Source organism: Euprymna scolopes, chromosome 21, assembly GCF_053919585.1.
Source record: "Euprymna scolopes isolate OS-2025 chromosome 21, ASM5391958v1, whole genome shotgun sequence".
Lineage (NCBI taxonomy): Eukaryota > Metazoa > Mollusca > Cephalopoda > Sepiida > Sepiolidae > Euprymna > Euprymna scolopes.
The window spans coordinates 124,378,418-124,398,473 of NC_136502.1; the positions used below are offsets into that span (position 1 = coordinate 124,378,418).

A 20,056-nucleotide genomic window follows, 5' to 3' on the forward strand; every position below is an offset into this window, starting at 1 on the left:
ATGCCAGTCATGGCATTTTCTCTCTCCTCAAAATTTGAAAAGGTCTGGAACGTTTTTAATTTTGATATTTTAATTTTTCTTGCCTGATGAAATCAAATATGGTTGAAACAGTTTGCACATTGTAGCAAGGTATGACTATTTACAGAAAGAATTAAAAAAATATAATTTGCTTTCTTTGATCAAGCACTATCAACAACCCCTGTTCAAATTCAATTATTCTTAACTTTTTTCGATATCTTTCTACCGGGAATATATATATATATATATATATATCTCAAGTTAAAGGTATTCAGGACATAAAACCCACAAAAAAAAAAATATATATATATATATACATATATATATATATATATATATATATATATATATATATATAGGCATGCATACATTCACAAACAAACGTATGCATGCATGTATGGATAATTTTGTGTCAAATCATCCAGAAATTTTGGATTTGAAAAATGCAATGAACATCATAAAAACTAAGAAATCCGAAAAATCTGAACATGTAATTACAAGCAGTTTCCAATTTAGAACATTTTCCCTTTTGTAGAAATTGCCCAAGATGTCATCCGGACAACATTTTAATAATTACAGTTTTAAAAATATTTTCAGTTTGAAACATGACCTTGAAAATTCACTTAGATAAATTTTGGATCAAAGGAATCCAAAAATGGCATCAGATTTTATGTGATTTTTTTTTTTATCAGATTTTGAAATTTTTCACATCTACACCAATATCGGTAAAAAAAAAAAATGATGTAGTGTCAGGGTTTTTTTTTTTTTTTTTTTTTTTTTTTTTCGGGCATTCATGAACCAAAAAAAAATTATAAAAATTTCTTTGCAAAGTTAGGTCTTTTTTTTTCTGAGAGTTGGGGGAAGCAAATACTTTGGCTATGTGAGATGAAGCTGAGGACACCATCTAAATGTATATAAAATTCAGTTTTAGAAAGTAGATGTAAAATATAAGGCAATCTCACAACAAAAACAATACATAATTCTCATCAATTTTTAACCAAAGATTAAATTTTGAATGATTTTTACTTGTGATTTCCAACAGATTAAATTAACACTTTTTTTTTTCATAATTGCATACAAGTTCTTACAAAACGTAAAAGTTTCGGGCTGTTAACACTATCCATTGATAAATGACAGAATGGAACATCGTCAAAAGCACTTTATTCCAATATAATCAGAATTATGTAGAATGATACTGCATTCCAATGAGTATGACAATTTTGGCGACTGAACCACAATAGTCACTTAAATAAATTTAACAGAGTATGTATAAGTGCATGCGAAAATATCAGCAGCAGCTGTAAGATAGCTGGTTTACAAAGATATTAGCAGCAGTAGCCAAAAAAAAAAAAAAGCACATTTGCAAATCAGGAAGTGCACACGAGCTGGTATGACAAGAAAAAGAAAAAAGGACACCACGTGGTTGGCGGGTGAAAAAGATGGACGTGTAAAGTTGAAAACAAGAAATGGCTGTCTACAACCAACAAAAATATATCTGATAAATATTTGAAATTTTTATTTTAAATTACTTCCAGCCCTGTGAAAGAAAAACGCATGCCAGGTGAGATGAATATATTCATTTCATGAACAATAAATGCTGTAAATCCTAATTTGTATAATTTTAACTCAACTCCCATATTCAAGTGCAATTGCTGATTAAAATAAGAGTTGCTAAAAATGGCGTAAAACGTGTGATAATTTATGAAACAAAAACTCTGCCGCGATTTTATGTTTGATGAAACATTTTTTCAAATTTGTTTTTTGATCACTTACCACTCCAACTACACCAGCAGACTTGCAAATGCCGACGTTGAGATATTGCAACACCAACTCATCTTCTGACGGATGCACCTTCTGTACATCAAGCAAGGTTTCTAGCATCCATTCAAACTGGAACCTCTCGGTGAACAAGTCAGACAAACACACAATCTGAAAATGAACGCAAAATAAAAATGATAAAAAAAGCGTGTATGAAAAATCAGTTTTATTAAAAGTTTTTCAACTAAAATTATTTTCGACCGAATTTGTTTAAAAAGACTCAATTGAATAAATAATTAAGCAACAAATTTTCAGATTAATATAAAAAATTTGAAAAATAACTTAATCAGGGAAGAGTTTGTAATATATGTTTGTTTTCTCATTTGGATGTTAAGTCGATGGGATGAGATTTGTTCACGATGATGTTGCAAACGCCTGATCCAATCTCTTTATTTCTGATCAACACACAATCTTTTTCTAATACAGAAAAGGCTTTTTGCATCGAGATTTTCACGTCGGTTAAATTCCGCAAGAAGGTTTTGTATACTTCCCAGATCATAATATCTCAGATTCGCAAACGGACACCGTCTCTATCTTTTTTTTTTTTTTTTTTTTTTTTTTTGATCAAGTTAAATAAAATTCCCACCGTGGCATCATCTCAGGTGTTTGTTTGGCTTTTTCGTATAAAGCGAAACTGTTTGAAAAAGCGAAACTGTTTGAAAAAGCGACAACCTCACCTTTTTTTCTCCTTTGCATTATTTTTTTAACACCTCTCGCCACCCTCTTGTTTCTCCCACCCCTTCCACTGCTTTTTATTCCCACCCTTACTACACTACCATAACACACCCGGGCAATGCCGAGTACCCCCGCAAGTATCACATAACGGGAATAACATTTTTCTGCCTAACATGGGCATGGAAGAGTTAACTCCCTTGTTGCTAACAAAGAGTTGTTTCTCCTTGATCATTAGTTTTTACCTAACATAAAAAAGAAAAAAAAAAAAATCTTTAAACTTACCGATTTCACAACAGCATTGACCAACATAGGGGGCGGCCTTGGTTTAGCGTTCGGCGATAGCCACTGACCGTATAATTCTAATAGAAATTGCAGGCAAGAATGAATATCAAGTCCACTGACTGAAATGGATCGTTCCCGTCCTCCGTCAGTGGACGAGAGAGTCTGCCTCTTACGCTGCATGGGTGGACTTTCCAAAGATTCCGGACTGTCTGACTCGGACAAACTCATCTCCAGCATACCAACAATAGCCCAAACCGATTCTATTGAAATCTGTTTATAAATATAAAAAAAACTGAATCAATTAATACTGGTGTACTCAAAGTAATGATCTGCTAAAAACGGATTAATTTAAAAAAGATCAAGAAGACTTGCTGTCACTTAATTCCAAAATAACATGTAACTAAACAAGAATTAAACTAAAAACTACAAAATCTAACAACGAATTCAATTATATTTCTATAAACTTTTAGAACATTTCTGGAGAGAATAGAACGTTGGTTTTCCTGCATCCAATTCAAAACTCAGCCACAATAAATCGATTAGATTGAAAAAAAAAAAAAAAGAGGTAAAAATATAAAGCTTCCTCACCTGGCCAAGCATGAATTCATGGTCTCTGATTTCCCTTTCTAAATTCATCTCAAACATCTGCAGAAGTGACGTTTCAGACTGACCAGTTTTGTAACTGGTGTTGGCAGTCACAGGGCTGGAAGTAATTTAAAAGAAAGATTTTAGATATTTAAAAGAAATATTTGAATTTTATTCCATAACAAAAGTAAAGCATGAGTTATCTTCCCTTCTATCAAGACTACTTCAATAATTTGTGATCACAACTAGTTAAATGAGAAAATTAAATTTTATGAGCATCCAAAGAGCAACTCTACTGACTGCCATTTCGAAAAAGAATCTTTACAAACAAGGTAAATCACTTAAAAATAAGAACTTGTCAGATTTATGTTGTAATGCCTACAAATTCCCATTAATCATTTAAAAATGATTTCCTTTACAAAAATAAAACTACTTAATAACTAAAACGAGGATCTCCATTATCTTTGTCCAAATTGGAAATTTTTTCAAATTTTCACCAATTATAGGGAAATAGCTCGACTGCCTTGTGGATGCCTTGGAAAAAGCAAAAGTTAAAGGAGTAAACCCTGACAAAAATCTGGTCTGGTGTGCCGACAGGCAGATGTTGAAGCAGTGCAACACCTTTTCGCCAACTGTGCTGGCTCCAACCGTCTTGGTTTGCATTTCTATCAGACTTTGTTCGCAACATGGAGAGAAAGATCCTGGTCACTGGGCAAACATAGGTCTCCTTATCACCTGTCCAGGCCTGCATCTGGAGAGGCAACTCTAGCTTCAAATTTTATAGCCACAGCAGACACTGCAATGCACCAAACAAGATGCAGAATGCCATTGTATCATAAGACAGAAAGTTGCCATCATCAACATATATATATATATACATATACACATGGATTATTCAGGCAACTATCCTTATTTTAGTAGTAATATTCACATTTCAGCCAATGTAACCTTATGTTCTTATATCTACCAAATCATTAATATTTATCAGGTTTTTTCACCCTTTGTCACTTTTCCAAGATATTCCAAAGCCCCCCTCCCTCCACACACATACACATCAGAAAGTTCACTCTCATGATATGGAATTCTATAGCAAGTCAACACCTTCATCTTTTCTGCTTTACAACACATCCTGACAACATCCTAATGTGTACTAGCCAACCTACCCACTGCAATAATATTTAGTGATAAAATAATGGAACAACACACAATGACAAAAAAACAAAAATTTCGTTTCCAATTAATATCGAGAATAAATTAATAATAAATCCAATAATCTGACACAATGAAATAATGAAGAATCTGCAGAAACAGAAAACCGTATCCAAACCTTCACTAGAAAAAGGCACAGTAAATGCTTGAATCAATGAGAGGCTTATTGCCACATGAATTCTAGAGGAAGTCAATAATTATTGATTGAAAACACAACTGTTGTAAAAACTTGTAACAGTCATTGAAGGAGTATTGATTACTGGAAATCAGAGAAGAGCGATTGTCACTCAGATTCCAGGGAACACCACTTGTTTTGTTGTTGTTTTTTTTTTGTCTTTGGGTGATCACTGATACTCGCTTGTGTAAGAACTAGCAATTAAAAAAAAATAATAAAGGGTTTACTTTGAGGTGCATAGATGTTGTACATGTTGTTCGATGAATCCACGGAGGCCAGCCAGTTTCTTTCCACATCTGAAAGAAATTTTTAAATAAATTATAGAATAGAAAATAACATTTTTATCCAACAAAAAAAAAAAAAAAAAAAAAAAAAAAAGATTATTTTGCTTACTATATGTAAAAAAAAAAAAATAAAATAAAATTAGGACACAGCAATTCTACTAAAATATGGTAATTCTAAACCCACAAAAATCTTATAAGAACTCCCAAGTCAGGACTAGTATATCTACCATAATTCATTTTGTAACCCATACCCTCAGGATGATCGCCATATTGATACCCTCATTTTTATGGAATCAAATTTCCGCATGCACATCCAACTCAAAATCCAAATCCGTTTTCATTTATACAATTTTTTTTCACATTTAAAATATCGAATCAAAGAAAACATTTTTTTTTTTTTAAATAATTTTTTTGTATTTTTGGATTCTGCAGATTATCGTTCTCATTTGGAAGGTCATTTTCACATTTCTGCCGATGCAACCTCCGACCTTCTTTAGGTGTATCTTGTCTGCAACAATCCATGGCACAGTCGTTAGAATACTTGGAAAAATTCAATTGTAAAGTAATATTCTTCTGAAGATGGAAGGTTTAATTCTTAGTGCAGGTGACCAAAAAATACAATTACGAATTATTTAGGATCTCTATCCAGTCATGGCTGACAGAACAAGAGCATGCTACCCCCGTGAAGTAAATAAAAGAGTTCCATTCAAAATTCTGTGCAGATTTTCCAAGTTCAACAGAGATATTCCAGAGTTCGACAAGATACACCTGAAGAAGGTAGGTTACATCAACCGAAACATTGTGAAAAAACACTCAAGATGATAACAGTTGTCCAAAGAATCCAAATAATATGAATACCCAACCCTTATATCAAAAATTCAGAAACGTAATACTAAAATTTTATGCATAATCCTTGTTTTCATTCAATTTACATTTAAAATATCAAAGAAAACGTTTGATTTATAATGACTAATTTTTTATAAGTATACATTTTTATAATGACTAATTTTTTATAATTATACATTTTTATAATAATTTTTTATAATTATACATTTTTCAGAAAATCACAACCCTCACCAATTATCACAGCTTTAAAGCAGCAGGAAACACAAAAATCCCATAAAAACTATATCAGCATGTGCATAGCAATTATCATTTCCCTTTTAAGCTTGTATCCTCAGCATAGGTGTGATACATGATCGACGTCTTCAAAGAAAACAACATAAAGAAGCAACATCCATTTGTGTGTTTCAAATAGAGGAATCCGTCTCAGGAGAGAGAGAGAGTGAACTGCAAAGATACAGGAAGGAGGCAACTACACTTAAATCTCGTCCAGTATTGTCTTCGAAGGCAAATCACTGCCATTTCATAAAGTAGATACCTATTTTTAAGTTAAAGCGTTAACAAACATACTAATTGTTTTAAGGGCTTTCTTTTCAAAATATACATCAGATGCAGTATCCAAATTAGTTTCTTTTTTTTTTAATCATTTCCGCTCAAATCGATTGATCCATGCAGCAGCCATATTCATGTTCGTAATAGATATGTGAGGAGGATTAACGTTTGAAATATAAGGAAAATTGTACAGACCAGTCTGACAATTGATCATCTTTCTTTTAATTTTGATTGTTTTGTTTTATGGCAAATCAACCGTTTTTGGGTTATTTAATTCTGAATCCAATAATTTTTGGAAAAAGATTTTATTTTTCAAATTATCTTCAAATATTTATTCATGGTGTTTGGTTTGGTTTCGTTGTTTTGTAAAAGAAAATTGTTTTTGCTTTTTTGGCTTTGTAGATCATAATCGAGTTCTGTAACAGTGAAGAAAAACAAAAAACAACAATGTCTGGTGCATTTTAGGTCAGGGAACCAGTATCTTCAGACAGCCTAATCTGGTAGCACCATATTAACATTTTTACATGTGTGAAGATCCGGTGACAAATGTTTTTCCTTTCTTGAACAAACTTATTTAGGATTAAAACATTTTCTTTTTCTAGAACAATTTGTCATGCTAAAATCATGGTTGGTTGGTTGGTTGTTTTTGTTTTACAGCATATCAACCCTTTTCAGGCTATTTAGTGCCAAATCCAAAGATTTTGAAGAAAATTTTTTTTTAATAGAATATATTTGTTGTTTTCACGTCGGTTTCTATTTAACCCATAGTTGGGACCCTAACAGGTACTACCACTCCGGGTCAGAGTGGACCTGGGAGCAATGGTAATTAAAGGGTGGCTCCACACTCCTCAAAGCCCGCAAGCTGGGGCCTCACCACTGGATATAGTTTAAGGTCATATCCAGGACCCCCATTGAGGGACTTTTTACCTCTGCAGGGGGGGCAGTCGGCATATTCTAATGCTCCACCGACAGGGCCAGCTAAAATCATGGTTTTAGTCATCTTTGACTTTGAAATGTTATTACTTTGAAGATAAGAATTGATTTTGAAATGTTATTACTTTGAAGATAAGAATTGATTTTGAAATGTTATTACTTTGAAGATAAGAATTGATTTTGAAATGTTATTACTTTGAAGATAAGAATTGATTTTGAAATGTTATTACTTTGAAGATAAGAATTGATTTTGAAATGTTATTACTTTGAAGATAAGAATTGATTTTGAAATGTTATTACTTTGAAGATAAGAATTGATTTTGAAATGTTATTACTTTGAAGATAAAAATTGATTTTGAAATGTTATTACTTTGAAGATAAGAATTGATTTTGAAATGTTATTACTTTGAAGATAAGAATTGATTTTGAAATGTTATTACTTTGAAGATAAGAATTGATTTTGAAATGTTATTACTTTGAATATAAGAATTGATTTTGAAATGTTATTACTTTGAAGATAAGAAATGATTTTGAAATGTTATTACTTTGAAGATAAGAATTGATTTTGAAATGTTATTACTTTGAAGATAAGAATTGATTTTGAAATGTTATTACTTTGAAGATAAGAATTGATTTTAGAATCCAAGAGAGTTTTCTTCTTTCGTCTAATTCCATTCTCAACAAAACTTCTCTATTCACCGAAGCATTTAAAACCATTTTTAATGACATCCTTACCCCATCCCCTCAATAAAAGAACCATAGAAAATCCGTACCTTGTATGTAAGAAAGCCAAAGGTTTGTCTCTAGGAGCCGTTTCATAGTGGCTGTTGCAAGGATTGCCAGGGGAAGGTTTCAACATAGATTGAACTAAAAGGGAGGTGATGGCTTTTACAGCCAAAACCATTGCTTGCGACCTTTCCATCTCTTCCTGCAAGGAACAGAAATAGACACTACACAGACAAGTCGTTAAACATGCCAGCAAAACATAAGTAGATAGACCAAAATGATAAATTAAAAAAACAGACGAAAAGATATTGAGAGGTCAAGTATTATCAAGATGAAAAGATGGTTAAAAGTAGTTAAATTACAGATAAACATATTAACATATTAGCTATACATATATAGTAATTTATAAAATATATATGGCGATTAAGCTACACTGAATATTCTGCGTTTCATCCAACTATAGGATTCATCAGGCTTATGCGCATAAGCCTCACGAATCCTATAGTTGGATGAAACGCAGAATATTCAGTGTAGCTTAATCGCCATATATATTTTATAAATTACTAACTAGCTCTACCTATGTATTGAGCACTTTTGAAGTAAATACTTAAAGTTTACGCATAAATCTATACTTTCATATATTAAAATCATGCGAATAAATGAAGTAGTTATATATATATGTATAGCTAATATGTTAATATGTTTATCTGTAATTTAACATATATATATATATAAAATACACATCGTGCGCTTGAAAGTCAAATTAAACAACGTAATACTAGGAAAATAAACAAATATTTTACTTGTTTGAAATTTATCACAAATATATTTCAGAGATATCCTCCATCTTAAGTGTGTTGTTTTGTTTTTCTTCTTCTTCCTTGCCATGTTGTAAATTTGGAGAAAGAAGTCTGTATAGATCTGCGCGTTGTTTCTAGCGGTTTTATTTTGAAATGTTTGAACTGTGCATGGCCAACACGAGAATAGCATCAAGGAATGAGAGTTCATATAGAAACGTTTTATTTTGAAATGTTTGAACTGTGCATGGCCAACACGAGAATAGCATCAAGGAATGAGAGTTCATATAGAAACGTTTTATTTTGAAATGTTTGAACTGTGCATGGCCAACACGAGAATAGCATCAAGGAATGAGAGTTCATATAGAAACGTTTTATTTTGAAATGTTTGAACTGTGCATGGCCAACACGAGAATAGCATCAAGGAATGAGAGTTCATATAGAAACGTTTTATTTTGAAATGTTTGAACTGTGCATGGCCAACACGAGAATAGCATCAAGGAATGAGAGTTCATATAGAAACGTTTTATTTTGAAATGTTTGAACTGTGCATGGCCAACACGAGAATAGCATCAAGGAATGAGAGTTCATATAGAAACGTTTTATTTTGAAATGTTTGAACTGTGCATGGCCAACACGAGAATAGCATCAAGGAATGAGAGTTCATATAGAAACGTTTTATTTTGAAATGTTTGAACTGTGCATGGCCAACACGAGAATAGCATCAAGGAATGAGAGTTCATATAGAAACGTTTTATTTTGAAATGTTTGAACTGTGCATGGCCAACACGAGAATAGCATCAAGGAATGAGAGTTCATATAGAAACGTTTTATTTTGAAATGTTTGAACTGTGCATGGCCAACACGAGAATAGCATCAAGGAATGAGAGTTCATATAGAAACGTTTCATTTTGAAATGTTTGAACTGTGTATGGCCAACACGAGAATAGCATCAAGGAATGAGAGTTCATATAGAAACGTTTTATTTTGAAATGTTTGAACTGTGCATGGCCAACACGAGAATAGCATCAAGGAATGAGAGTTCATATAGAAACGTTTTATTTTGAAATGTTTGAACTGTGCATGGCCAACACGAGAATAGCATCAAGGAATGAGAGTTCATATAGAAACGTTTTATTTTGAAATGTTTGAACTGTGCATGGCCAACACGAGAATAGCATCAAGGAATGAGAGTTCATATAGAAACGTTTTATTTTGAAATGTTTGAACTGTGCATGGCCAACACGAGAATAGCATGAAGGAATGAGAGTTCATATAGAAACGTTTTATTTTGAAATGTTTGAACTGTGCATGGCCAACACGAGAATAGCATCAAGGAATGAGAGTTCATATAGAAACGTTTTATTTTGAAATGTTTGAACTGTGCATGGCCAACACGAGAATAGCATCAAGGAATGAGAGTTCATATAGAAACGTTTTATTTTGAAATGTTTGAACTGTGCATGGCCAACACGAGAATAGCATCAAGGAATGAGAGTTCATATAGAAACGTTTTATTTTGAAATGTTTGAACTGTGCATGGCCAACACGAGAATAGCATCAAGGAATGAGAGTTCATATAGAAACGTTTTATTTTGAAATGTTTGAACTGTGCATGGCCAACACGAGAATAGCATGAAGGAATGAGAGTTCATATAGAAACGTTTTATTTTGAAATGTTTGAACTGTGCATGGCCAACACGAGAATAGCATGAAGGAATGAGAGTTCATATAGAAACGTTTTATTTTGAAATGTTTGAACTGTGCATGGCCAACACGAGAATAGCATCAAGGAATGAGAGTTCATATAGAAACGTTTTATTTTGAAATGTTTGAACTGTGCATGGCCAACACGAGAATAGCATCAAGGAATGAGAGTTCATATAGAAACGTTTCATTTTGAAATGTTTGAACTGTGTATGGCCAACACGAGAATAGCATCAAGGAATGAGAGTTCATATAGAAACGTTTTATTTTGAAATGTTTGAACTGTGCATGGCCAACACGAGAATAGCATCAAGGAATGAGAGTTCATATAGAAACGTTTTATTTTGAAATGTTTGAACTGTGCATGGCCAACACGAGAATAGCATCAAGGAATGAGAGTTCATATAGAAACGTTTTATTTTGAAATGTTTGAACTGTGCATGGCCAACACGAGAATAGCATCAAGGAATGAGAGTTCATATAGAAACGTTTTATTTTGAAATGTTTGAACTGTGCATGGCCAACACGAGAATAGCATGAAGGAATGAGAGTTCATATAGAAACGTTTTATTTTGAAATGTTTGAACTGTGCATGGCCAACACGAGAATAGCATCAAGGAATGAGAGTTCATATAGAAACGTTTTATTTTGAAATGTTTGAACTGTGCATGGCCAACACGAGAATAGCATCAAGGAATGAGAGTTCATATAGAAACGTTTTATTTTGAAATGTTTGAACTGTGCATGGCCAACACGAGAATAGCATCAAGGAATGAGAGTTCATATAGAAACGTTTTATTTTGAAATGTTTGAACTGTGCATGGCCAACACGAGAATAGCATCAAGGAATGAGAGTTCATATAGAAACGTTTTATTTTGAAATGTTTGAACTGTGCATGGCCAACACGAGAATAGCATCAAGGAATGAGAGTTCATATAGAAACGTTTTATTTTGAAATGTTTGAACTGTGCATGGCCAACACGAGAATAGCATGAAGGAATGAGAGTTCATATAGAAACGTTTTATTTTGAAATGTTTGAACTGTGCATGGCCAACACGAGAATAGCATGAAGGAATGAGAGTTCATATAGAAACGTTTTATTTTGAAATGTTTGAACTGTGCATGGCCAACACGAGAATAGCATCAAGGAATGAGAGTTCATATAGAAACGTTTTATTTTGAAATGTTTGAACTGTGCATGGCCAACACGAGAATAGCATCAAGGAATGAGAGTTCATATAGAAACGTTTTATTTTGAAATGTTTGAACTGTGCATGGCCAACACGAGAATAACATTAAGGAATGAGAGTTCATATAGAAACGTTTTATTTTGAAATGTTTGAACTGTGCATGGCCAACACGAGAATAGCATGAAGGAATGAGAGTTCATATAGAAACGTTTTATTTTGAAATGTTTGAACTGTGCATGGCCAACACGAGAATAGCATCAAGGAATGAGAGTTCATATAGAAACGTTTTATTTTGAAATGTTTGAACTGTGCATGGCCAACACGAGAATAGCATCAAGGAATGAGAGTTCATATAGAAACGTTTTATTTTGAAATGTTTGAACTGTGCATGGCCAACACGAGAATAGCATCAAGGAATGAGAGTTCATATAGAAACGTTTTATTTTGAAATGTTTGAACTGTGCATGGCCAACACGAGAATAGCATCAAGGAATGAGAGTTCATATAGAAACGTTTTATTTTGAAATGTTTGAACTGTGCATGGCCAACACGAGAATAGCATGAAGGAATGAGAGTTCATATAGAAACGTTTTATTTTGAAATGTTTGAACTGTGCATGGCCAACACGAGAATAGCATCAAGGAATGAGAGTTCATATAGAAACGTTTCATTTTGAAATGTTTGAACTGTGTATGGCCAACACGAGAATAGCATGAAGGAATGAGAGTTCATATAGAAACGTTTTATTTTGAAATGTTTGAACTGTGCATGGCCAACACGAGAATAGCATTAAGGAATGAGAGTTCATATAGAAACGTTTTATTTTGAAATGTTTGAACTGTGCATGGCCAACACGAGAATAGCATCAAGGAATGAGAGTTCATATAGAAACGTTTTATTTTGAAATGTTTGAACTGTGCATGGCCAACACGAGAATAGCATCAAGGAATGAGAGTTCATATAGAAACGTTTTATTTTGAAATGTTTGAACTGTGCATGGCCAACACGAGAATAGCATCAAGGAATGAGAGTTCATATAGAAACGTTTTATTTTGAAATGTTTGAACTGTGTATGGCCAACACGAGAATAGCATCAAGGAATGAGAGTTCATATAGAAACGTTTTATTTTGAAATGTTTGAACTGTGCATGGCCAACACAAGAATAGCATCAAGGAATGAGAGTTCATATAGAAACGTTTTATTTTGAAATGTTTGAACTGTGCATGGCCAACACGAGAATAGCATGAAGGAATGAGAGTTCATATAGAAACGTTTTATTTTGAAATGTTTGAACTGTGCATGGCCAACACGAGAATAGCATCAAGGAATGAGAGTTCATATAGGAACGTTGTTTTAATTTGAATAAAATACGCATCAAGTTTTGATAAAAATAATTTAAAATGTTAAGTTTTTGCTGACATAACAATCCATGCTAAAAAACAAAAATGTGGAATTTCCATATAATTCCACTCGTTTTATAAAATACTAACAGAGAGACAATGATGTTAACATTGACACTAAATACTAACCTCTGGAGAAAGTTCCTGTTCTTCCATAGTTGGGGCCGAACTCACAACTCCTAATAAACTCATCCAAGTTTCCTCAAATTGTTGCCGGCTGATCCATCCTAAAGTGCAGACAGGAAATAAAATTTAGATAAAATTAGAAGAAATCAAATCAAAAAAAAGATCTTTACTCCCCCCCCCCATGTACCACAAAGTAATATCAAACACCAACTTGAAGATTTTCTTTTTGTAAATGTGTCTGTAGAGTTTGTGATCATCCACTCATCACGCTGGTCTGAAGACGGTGCCCGATTCCGACACTGATAGCAGTGTCTCAGTCAATGTTGCAACCTCCACACAAAATCACAACTCAAGTTTAAAACAAGGAATAAAGTTTGATTTTGAAAATCTTATCTTGCTCAAAGAACATAAACCCCAACTGACCTTCCCTGCCCCTCTATTGGAATATACAGCGAGATATTATATATTGGGGTAGATGTTGTGGTATACAACCCAGCCACCCACTTGAAAAGGTTGATCTGCTGCCAATCTATGGACATTAAAAAAAAATGCCTAGAAGATCCTGTACAAGGTGGAGCAATAAAATTGTCGACCTAGAAAAGACAACATGATTCCATTTCCATTTGATGAAAACCGGTTTTCTTTTTTGTTGCAGATCATCTACTAGTTGGCATGTTGTGTACAAATCCAAAGAGCGATAGGAGCCTTCTATCATGTCTGAAAGTGACACAATGTTCAACGAATGAGATTGAAGATGTGCTGCTGTACAACTCATGTTCTCTACCGATTCAAGTTATGACAGCAAGACCATTGCCAGCACCCTCAAAATGCATCTCTGTTTTGCCACAAATAACAGGGACGTGCCCAGGGTGATGAAAACAAAGTTTCCAGCCACGGTTATGGTCTTTGGTGTGGTTTCAAGTGAGGGCCACATCATGCCACCTCACATCTTTGAAGTCGGCTTGAAAGTCAACACCAAAATGTACGTAGATATGCTGAAGAGTGTGGTCATCTCCTAGTGCAATCAAGTGGCTGCTGGCAAACCCTGAGTGTGACAGCAGGACGTAACGCCAGCCCACAAATCCAAAAAGACTCAAGTTTCGCTTCAGGAGTGCTACAACTTTTTACTCTTCTCTCACTGGTCCCCCTCCTCCCCAGACCTGAACCTGCTGGACTACTTCATTTGGTCATATGTCAAGAACATCACCAACATGACCTCCTACAACACCAAAGCCAGCCTGATCGCCGCCATCCGCTGAGTATTCACTGAGATCCCCCAAGCGCTTGTGGAAAACGCATGCTCACAGTTCTGAACCCGTGCTGAGGTAGTGTTTGATACTGAAGGTGGTTATATTGAATAGATGTAAGTTCTACTACGTAATCAAGTTCCCTGAATTGAATTTTTCAATAAAACTTTTAAAATAAAGCTGTAATTTTGTTTTCTTTAGGGTGACAAATTTATTGTTCAACCCTGTGTTAAAGAACAGCTGCCTGTTCTTGTAAATGAGTAAATATGAGATGGGATAGCCGAGGATTCGAACTTGCGAAGCTAGATTTGGAATTGAGAATTCTGATCATAAGTTAAAATAAATACAGAATGTTATTGAAAATGGAATTTAGAATTACCATTGTTTAGTTCACACAAAATAGTTAGATATCTGTTTATTGAAAAAGGAATGTAATGATGAATTTTGTTTCTGTTAAAGAAATGAAATTAAAATAAGGAATTTAAAAACAGACAATGGAAAATGTTTGTAAAATGGGTTAATCAAAGATTAGGTTAGAGAATCGGCTTTGTAGAAACGTGAGGAACAATGCATGTCAGGCCACGAGTCTGATATGCACGTGTTTAGTCATGCAATGACATCATGAGTTCTCGATATAGAAAGCTTTAGGCGGTCAGTGAGAAGTCAGTCAGTCAGGGGAGAAGAGAGGAGTCAGAGACAGAGGAACCTTGGAAGCGAAGGGAAGAAGAAAGAATCATGTAAAGATTTGAATTCCTTAATGCAAAGCCATTGACCAGTCAGAATGGAATAAACGAATATCATCATAATTTTTTATCTGTGTCTTCGTGTTATGTTATTCAACAACAGAAAGGTATTGTCAATTTATATTATAAGAACTTTGTGAAAATCATCATCTCAAAAATAGGTTAAGAAATATAGGTGCCAATGTTATAGAAACACTCCCATTCACAGATCTGTCTATCTATCTATCTATATATCAAATCTCCTCTCACGGTGTATTACATGCCGTCGGCTGTCATGTATTAACATGTACCCTGTCTCTTTATATATACAGAACTTTCTCTTTATTTATACGCAATATATCTGCACACCAACATGAACACTCTAAGACTCTTTCTCTAATATGAATAACAAATAATTCGTCATCATCAATAATAAAAATATATAACACCTGTATGTGGGTAGACATGTTTTTTTTTTCAAGTATTTTACTTAAATCATGAATCCTTGCTTAAAGAGAAACTAAGGTTTTGCTACTTGTGAGGGTATTTACATATTGAAGTACTTGAAAAACAGGCACAGGAATACATCATTGCAGTGATGGGACAGATGCAAGAGCTTAGAAGACAGTGTGGGACCTACCAGATTAAAGACTTTTTATTTGGACTGTCGAAGAGAGGCACCTCAGATGTGGCATGAATTGTAACTTTGTAGAGATATAAGATAGCTGTAGGTGTGAAAAGTTTTTCTAACCCGGTAAAGGGAACCCACCTTTTTTTGCAGCAGACTTGATAGTATTTTTTTAAGTAATTATTCAAATAAACAAGACTTTGAATCCCCATCAGAAAGTTTAAGCAGAAAACAGGTTGAGCATAATTTTCATCTTCCAGTAGAAGAAAAAGTCTGATCAGTTAATATCGGTTTGTTATATTTTTTTGCTGAAACCATAGGTAAAAGAGAAACTGACTTCTTCATAAATTCAAGGATAACATAGGTGGAAGTTATAAAAATGGACATGTAGAGAAACGGACTTCCTCAGGTGGTTGTTAACAACCACCTGAAGAAGGTCAGAGGATTAGTTGGCCGAAACGTAGTGAAACAACAAAAACTATGAAAATGAGGACAACAAACAAATAAAAACAAATTACTCATCTCAAAGGATTCCAATAAAAAATAATATATAGAGAAAGACCTGGCTAGAGATAGGTTAGCTTGAAAGTCAATTTTCTTAAAACCGCTCAACATCTACTAGCATGTAAAACAAACATTAAGCCGATGATAATGATGAGGAGGATAATGATGTGGTTCATAGTTAATTGAAATGTCGGATAATTTGGTGATTTTGCTAAAATATTTGACACCTGCGCAATGTTAAGTAATCCTTGCAAATCTACGAGGGCATTCCAAAAGTAATGCCTCCTATTTTTTATTCAGCTTGAATAGATCAGAGGAGATTGCAAATTGCATTGTTATGAGGACTGAACTTATGCATTCATGACCTGAAAATTTCATCTCTCTGTTGCAGATATTGACAGTGTGAGACTCTAAGAAAGTAATCCAATTAAGGACATGCATTAGAAGTAGATATGTGTCATTGAATTCCTGGAAAAAGTGCATTGAGAATGGTGGTGAGTATGTAGAAGAATAAATTCCAGAGCATGAAAGGGTTGTTCATTTTAATGGTACCACTCCTGTCTTCGTAACTCTTCAACTTTATGAGTTGAAAAAATAGAATGTTTCACATTTGAAATGACCATATTACATAAAGGGAAATGTTTGTCTGTACATCTCGAAAAACACAAACACCCATTTGTATTTTTTAATTTGTGTAACTCTGGATGTATAATACCTAAAATGTAAAAAAGATACATTTTTTTTTTTAAGTGTGTGTGTGTGGGGGGGGGGGTCATATCATTAAATGTTATCAAGGCTTACACAAATCTTTTAATATTATCATGTAATCAGAAGTAACTGATTTTTCCTCACAGACATATTTCCCTCACGCCAATTAGAATTATGTGCACATGTCCAGAGGAATGGGCTGGGCAAAGAATAGGAGTGTAATGTGATGTGCATCGATTTGCATATTGATGAGGGCCCCCCCTCCAAAAAAAAATGACGTTATAAAAAACCTGAAGTCGAGAGAGCAGGGGCAGCCAAGGTCTTCGAACCGAACTGAGTAGGTCAGACGGCAGAAAGTAGTATGAACGCTGAGAACTAATATTTTTTTTATTTTTTTATTTATTTTTTTTTATTACAAGACGCTAACTCTGGATTTAATTTATGAAAGGAAAAAAGAAAAAAAAAAAAAAGGATCTCTTTTTTTTAATTATGAGGAAGGAGAAGGTAGAAAACAGAGGAGAGGGATAGAAGTTATGTTACACATTTGCCCCGAGCAATGCCAGATAGCCTTGCTAGAAGTTGTAACTTCATAATAAAATCAAACACTATCACACATAGACACATTTAAAACATTGAAATGGACAAATAAACACATACCTAATGAATTGACACGGAAAACAAACTCCTTTAGAACTTCTTTATCCAAGAGGTAGTCGAGAGGTAAGGGAGGTAACTTTGTGCGCATTTCTCCACTTGGTGATGGCATCCAACCCATTTTCCAGACCAAAGGAGGAGTGCGAGCATAACTGTTTAGTAACGGTAATCGAGCAAGACCTGAAATTATATTTTAAAAAAAATACTTTTCTTATAAATAATCGAACGAGGCTTTTTCAAAATTTAGATTTTTTTTTCTCTCATTTACACTCCAATTCCAATTGCAACTCGTAAAAGGCAACTATTTGAGGGAGTACATAACAGACAACTGAGAAGAGTTGAGCAGCAAGATGTTTTCTCATATTAGATGTAAACTTTTGCATGTCAGTCAAGGAATCAGGAAACAGGGAAGGAATTCCAAAATCTAGCAGTCTGAAGGAAGAAACTATTAGAGCAGAAGCCTTTCTGGCATCTAAGGAACTCAACAGTAAAGGGGTGGGATTTTGCTGATTATCAGGTTAGTTTGGAGTATGTACGTCGAGGGGGCACAAGTGGTATAAGTTCATCAGAACACAATCTATAAAGGGCTTGTAAAACAAGCACAGGAATGCAACATTCTAACAATCGGACAAGAGTTAGAGGCAATAGTGTGGGAAGTATTAGATTGAAGATTCTTTTTTGGACTCTTAAGAGTGAACGACTAGTGGTGGATGTTTATTTATTGTGAGAACTAAGATGGAAAAAATATCCAAACAAATAATGCAAACTGTCGATCTTTATCTTAATAATTCAGAAAAATTATGTCAAATTGAAATAAACCTGAATTATTTATTCATTCATTTGTGGACTGTTAACCACGATTGGATAAGAATGCAGAGTCTCTTAACTATATCCTCAGTAACTACTGCCTTTCATTGTTCCTATTTACAATGCCTCCCCACGGGACAGAGTTAGACACCAGGGTCGTTTTTTAAAATGGAGAAAACTATGCCTTCCATAGTTATTGATCGCTTAAAGAAGGCCAGAGGAATAGTTGGCTGAAACATGGTGAGAAAACAACAACTATGAAGATGAGGATAACAGTTCATAAATAAATAAATATACAAAAAAAAAAAAGTGTTGGATGCTTCAGCACACTGTTTTTGCTTCAAACTGTTGACCTCAGCATTCGATAGATTTTGACTACATGTCAGCATACATTTTTAGAGAATATTGTTTATTTACAACAAATAAAAACTTGAATATTCAGAAAAAGCAGAAAAGTGGACGGAAAACGGTGGCACTTACCGATGATAATGTTACGTATTGGGGCGATGAGAAAAAGAGGCAAACGTTGGTCAATTTGACAACTCTGGCTTAAGTGTGTTCGAAGGCAATGCACCAATTCTGATATATGGTCACATGAAACGACAACGTGATGGTAATCTGAAAAAAGAAAGAAAAAAAAACAAGAAAAATATAAAAGCTTTAAGAACATAAATTGTTATGTAATGTAAAAAAAAACTTTGGTCTTTCCATCTTTCAAAATGGTATCTACTTGTCATCTATAGATAAGGAACGTTTGGATTTCAAACGAAACACTTTATTTAATCAATGGTATAGCATGTTATCATTCCATCAGCCATGACTAAGTAGAAGTCCAAAGTAATTTGCAATTGTCTTTGGAATATCACCCGCACTGACAATTGAACCTTCAACCTCCAGAAGAGTTAAAAAACAACTGAGTTTTACTAAGTTCTTTATCCACTATGCCACGGGTCCAATAAAGTACATGGTTCAATTCTTTAACCTTTTTTCCTGCCATTATTCTTTGAATAGTTCGATCGATAGAGTGTTCACTTATGAACTTAATTTTTGCAAATTTGCATCCATCAAACAGTATTTTTTTTTTCTCTCAACATTCTTACGCTACTTTTTTTTTCTTTTAATAACACGTTTTTTTTTTTTAGTTTTTTTTATTTAGCCGTATTTTTTGACCGGGCAATGCCGGATGCCCCCCACCCTATTGGTGCATATATCTATATCTATATAAAAGTTAATGTGTCTGTGTGTGTATCTGTGTACATTTCCCTACGCAATAACTGTCAATTTTTAGTCTACGGACTCGAAATTTGATATACATGGTACTGAGATTGGGGAAAATCGATGTGATCGATTTTCGGCCAGAAATTTGGCGAGTAAGGGGTCAAAATTCAACGATTTGACCTTTGAGAACTCTACCAAACTCCCTGACAATTTTGTGTTTAAAAACTTGAAATTTTAGATAAAGG

General features: G+C 33.9%; 1 protein-coding gene across 1 annotated transcript in view; it reads right to left on the reverse strand.

Annotated features, from left to right (window-relative positions):
* Nucleotides 1-20,056, reverse strand: part of LOC145242705 (huntingtin-like) — a 228,071-nt gene that overhangs the window by 18,035 nt on the left and 189,980 nt on the right. The window contains exons 44-51 of the mRNA XM_080105836.1: nt 19,074-19,211; nt 17,790-17,966; nt 13,327-13,424; nt 8,148-8,302; nt 4,990-5,058; nt 3,382-3,496; nt 2,794-3,063; nt 1,792-1,947 (exon numbers count right to left, since the gene is read on the reverse strand). Coding sequence (XP_079961962.1) covers nt 1,792-1,947; nt 2,794-3,063; nt 3,382-3,496; nt 4,990-5,058; nt 8,148-8,302; nt 13,327-13,424; nt 17,790-17,966; nt 19,074-19,211 — 1,178 coding nt within the window. The remainder of the gene's footprint in view (nt 1-1,791; nt 1,948-2,793; nt 3,064-3,381; nt 3,497-4,989; nt 5,059-8,147; nt 8,303-13,326; nt 13,425-17,789; nt 17,967-19,073; nt 19,212-20,056) is intronic.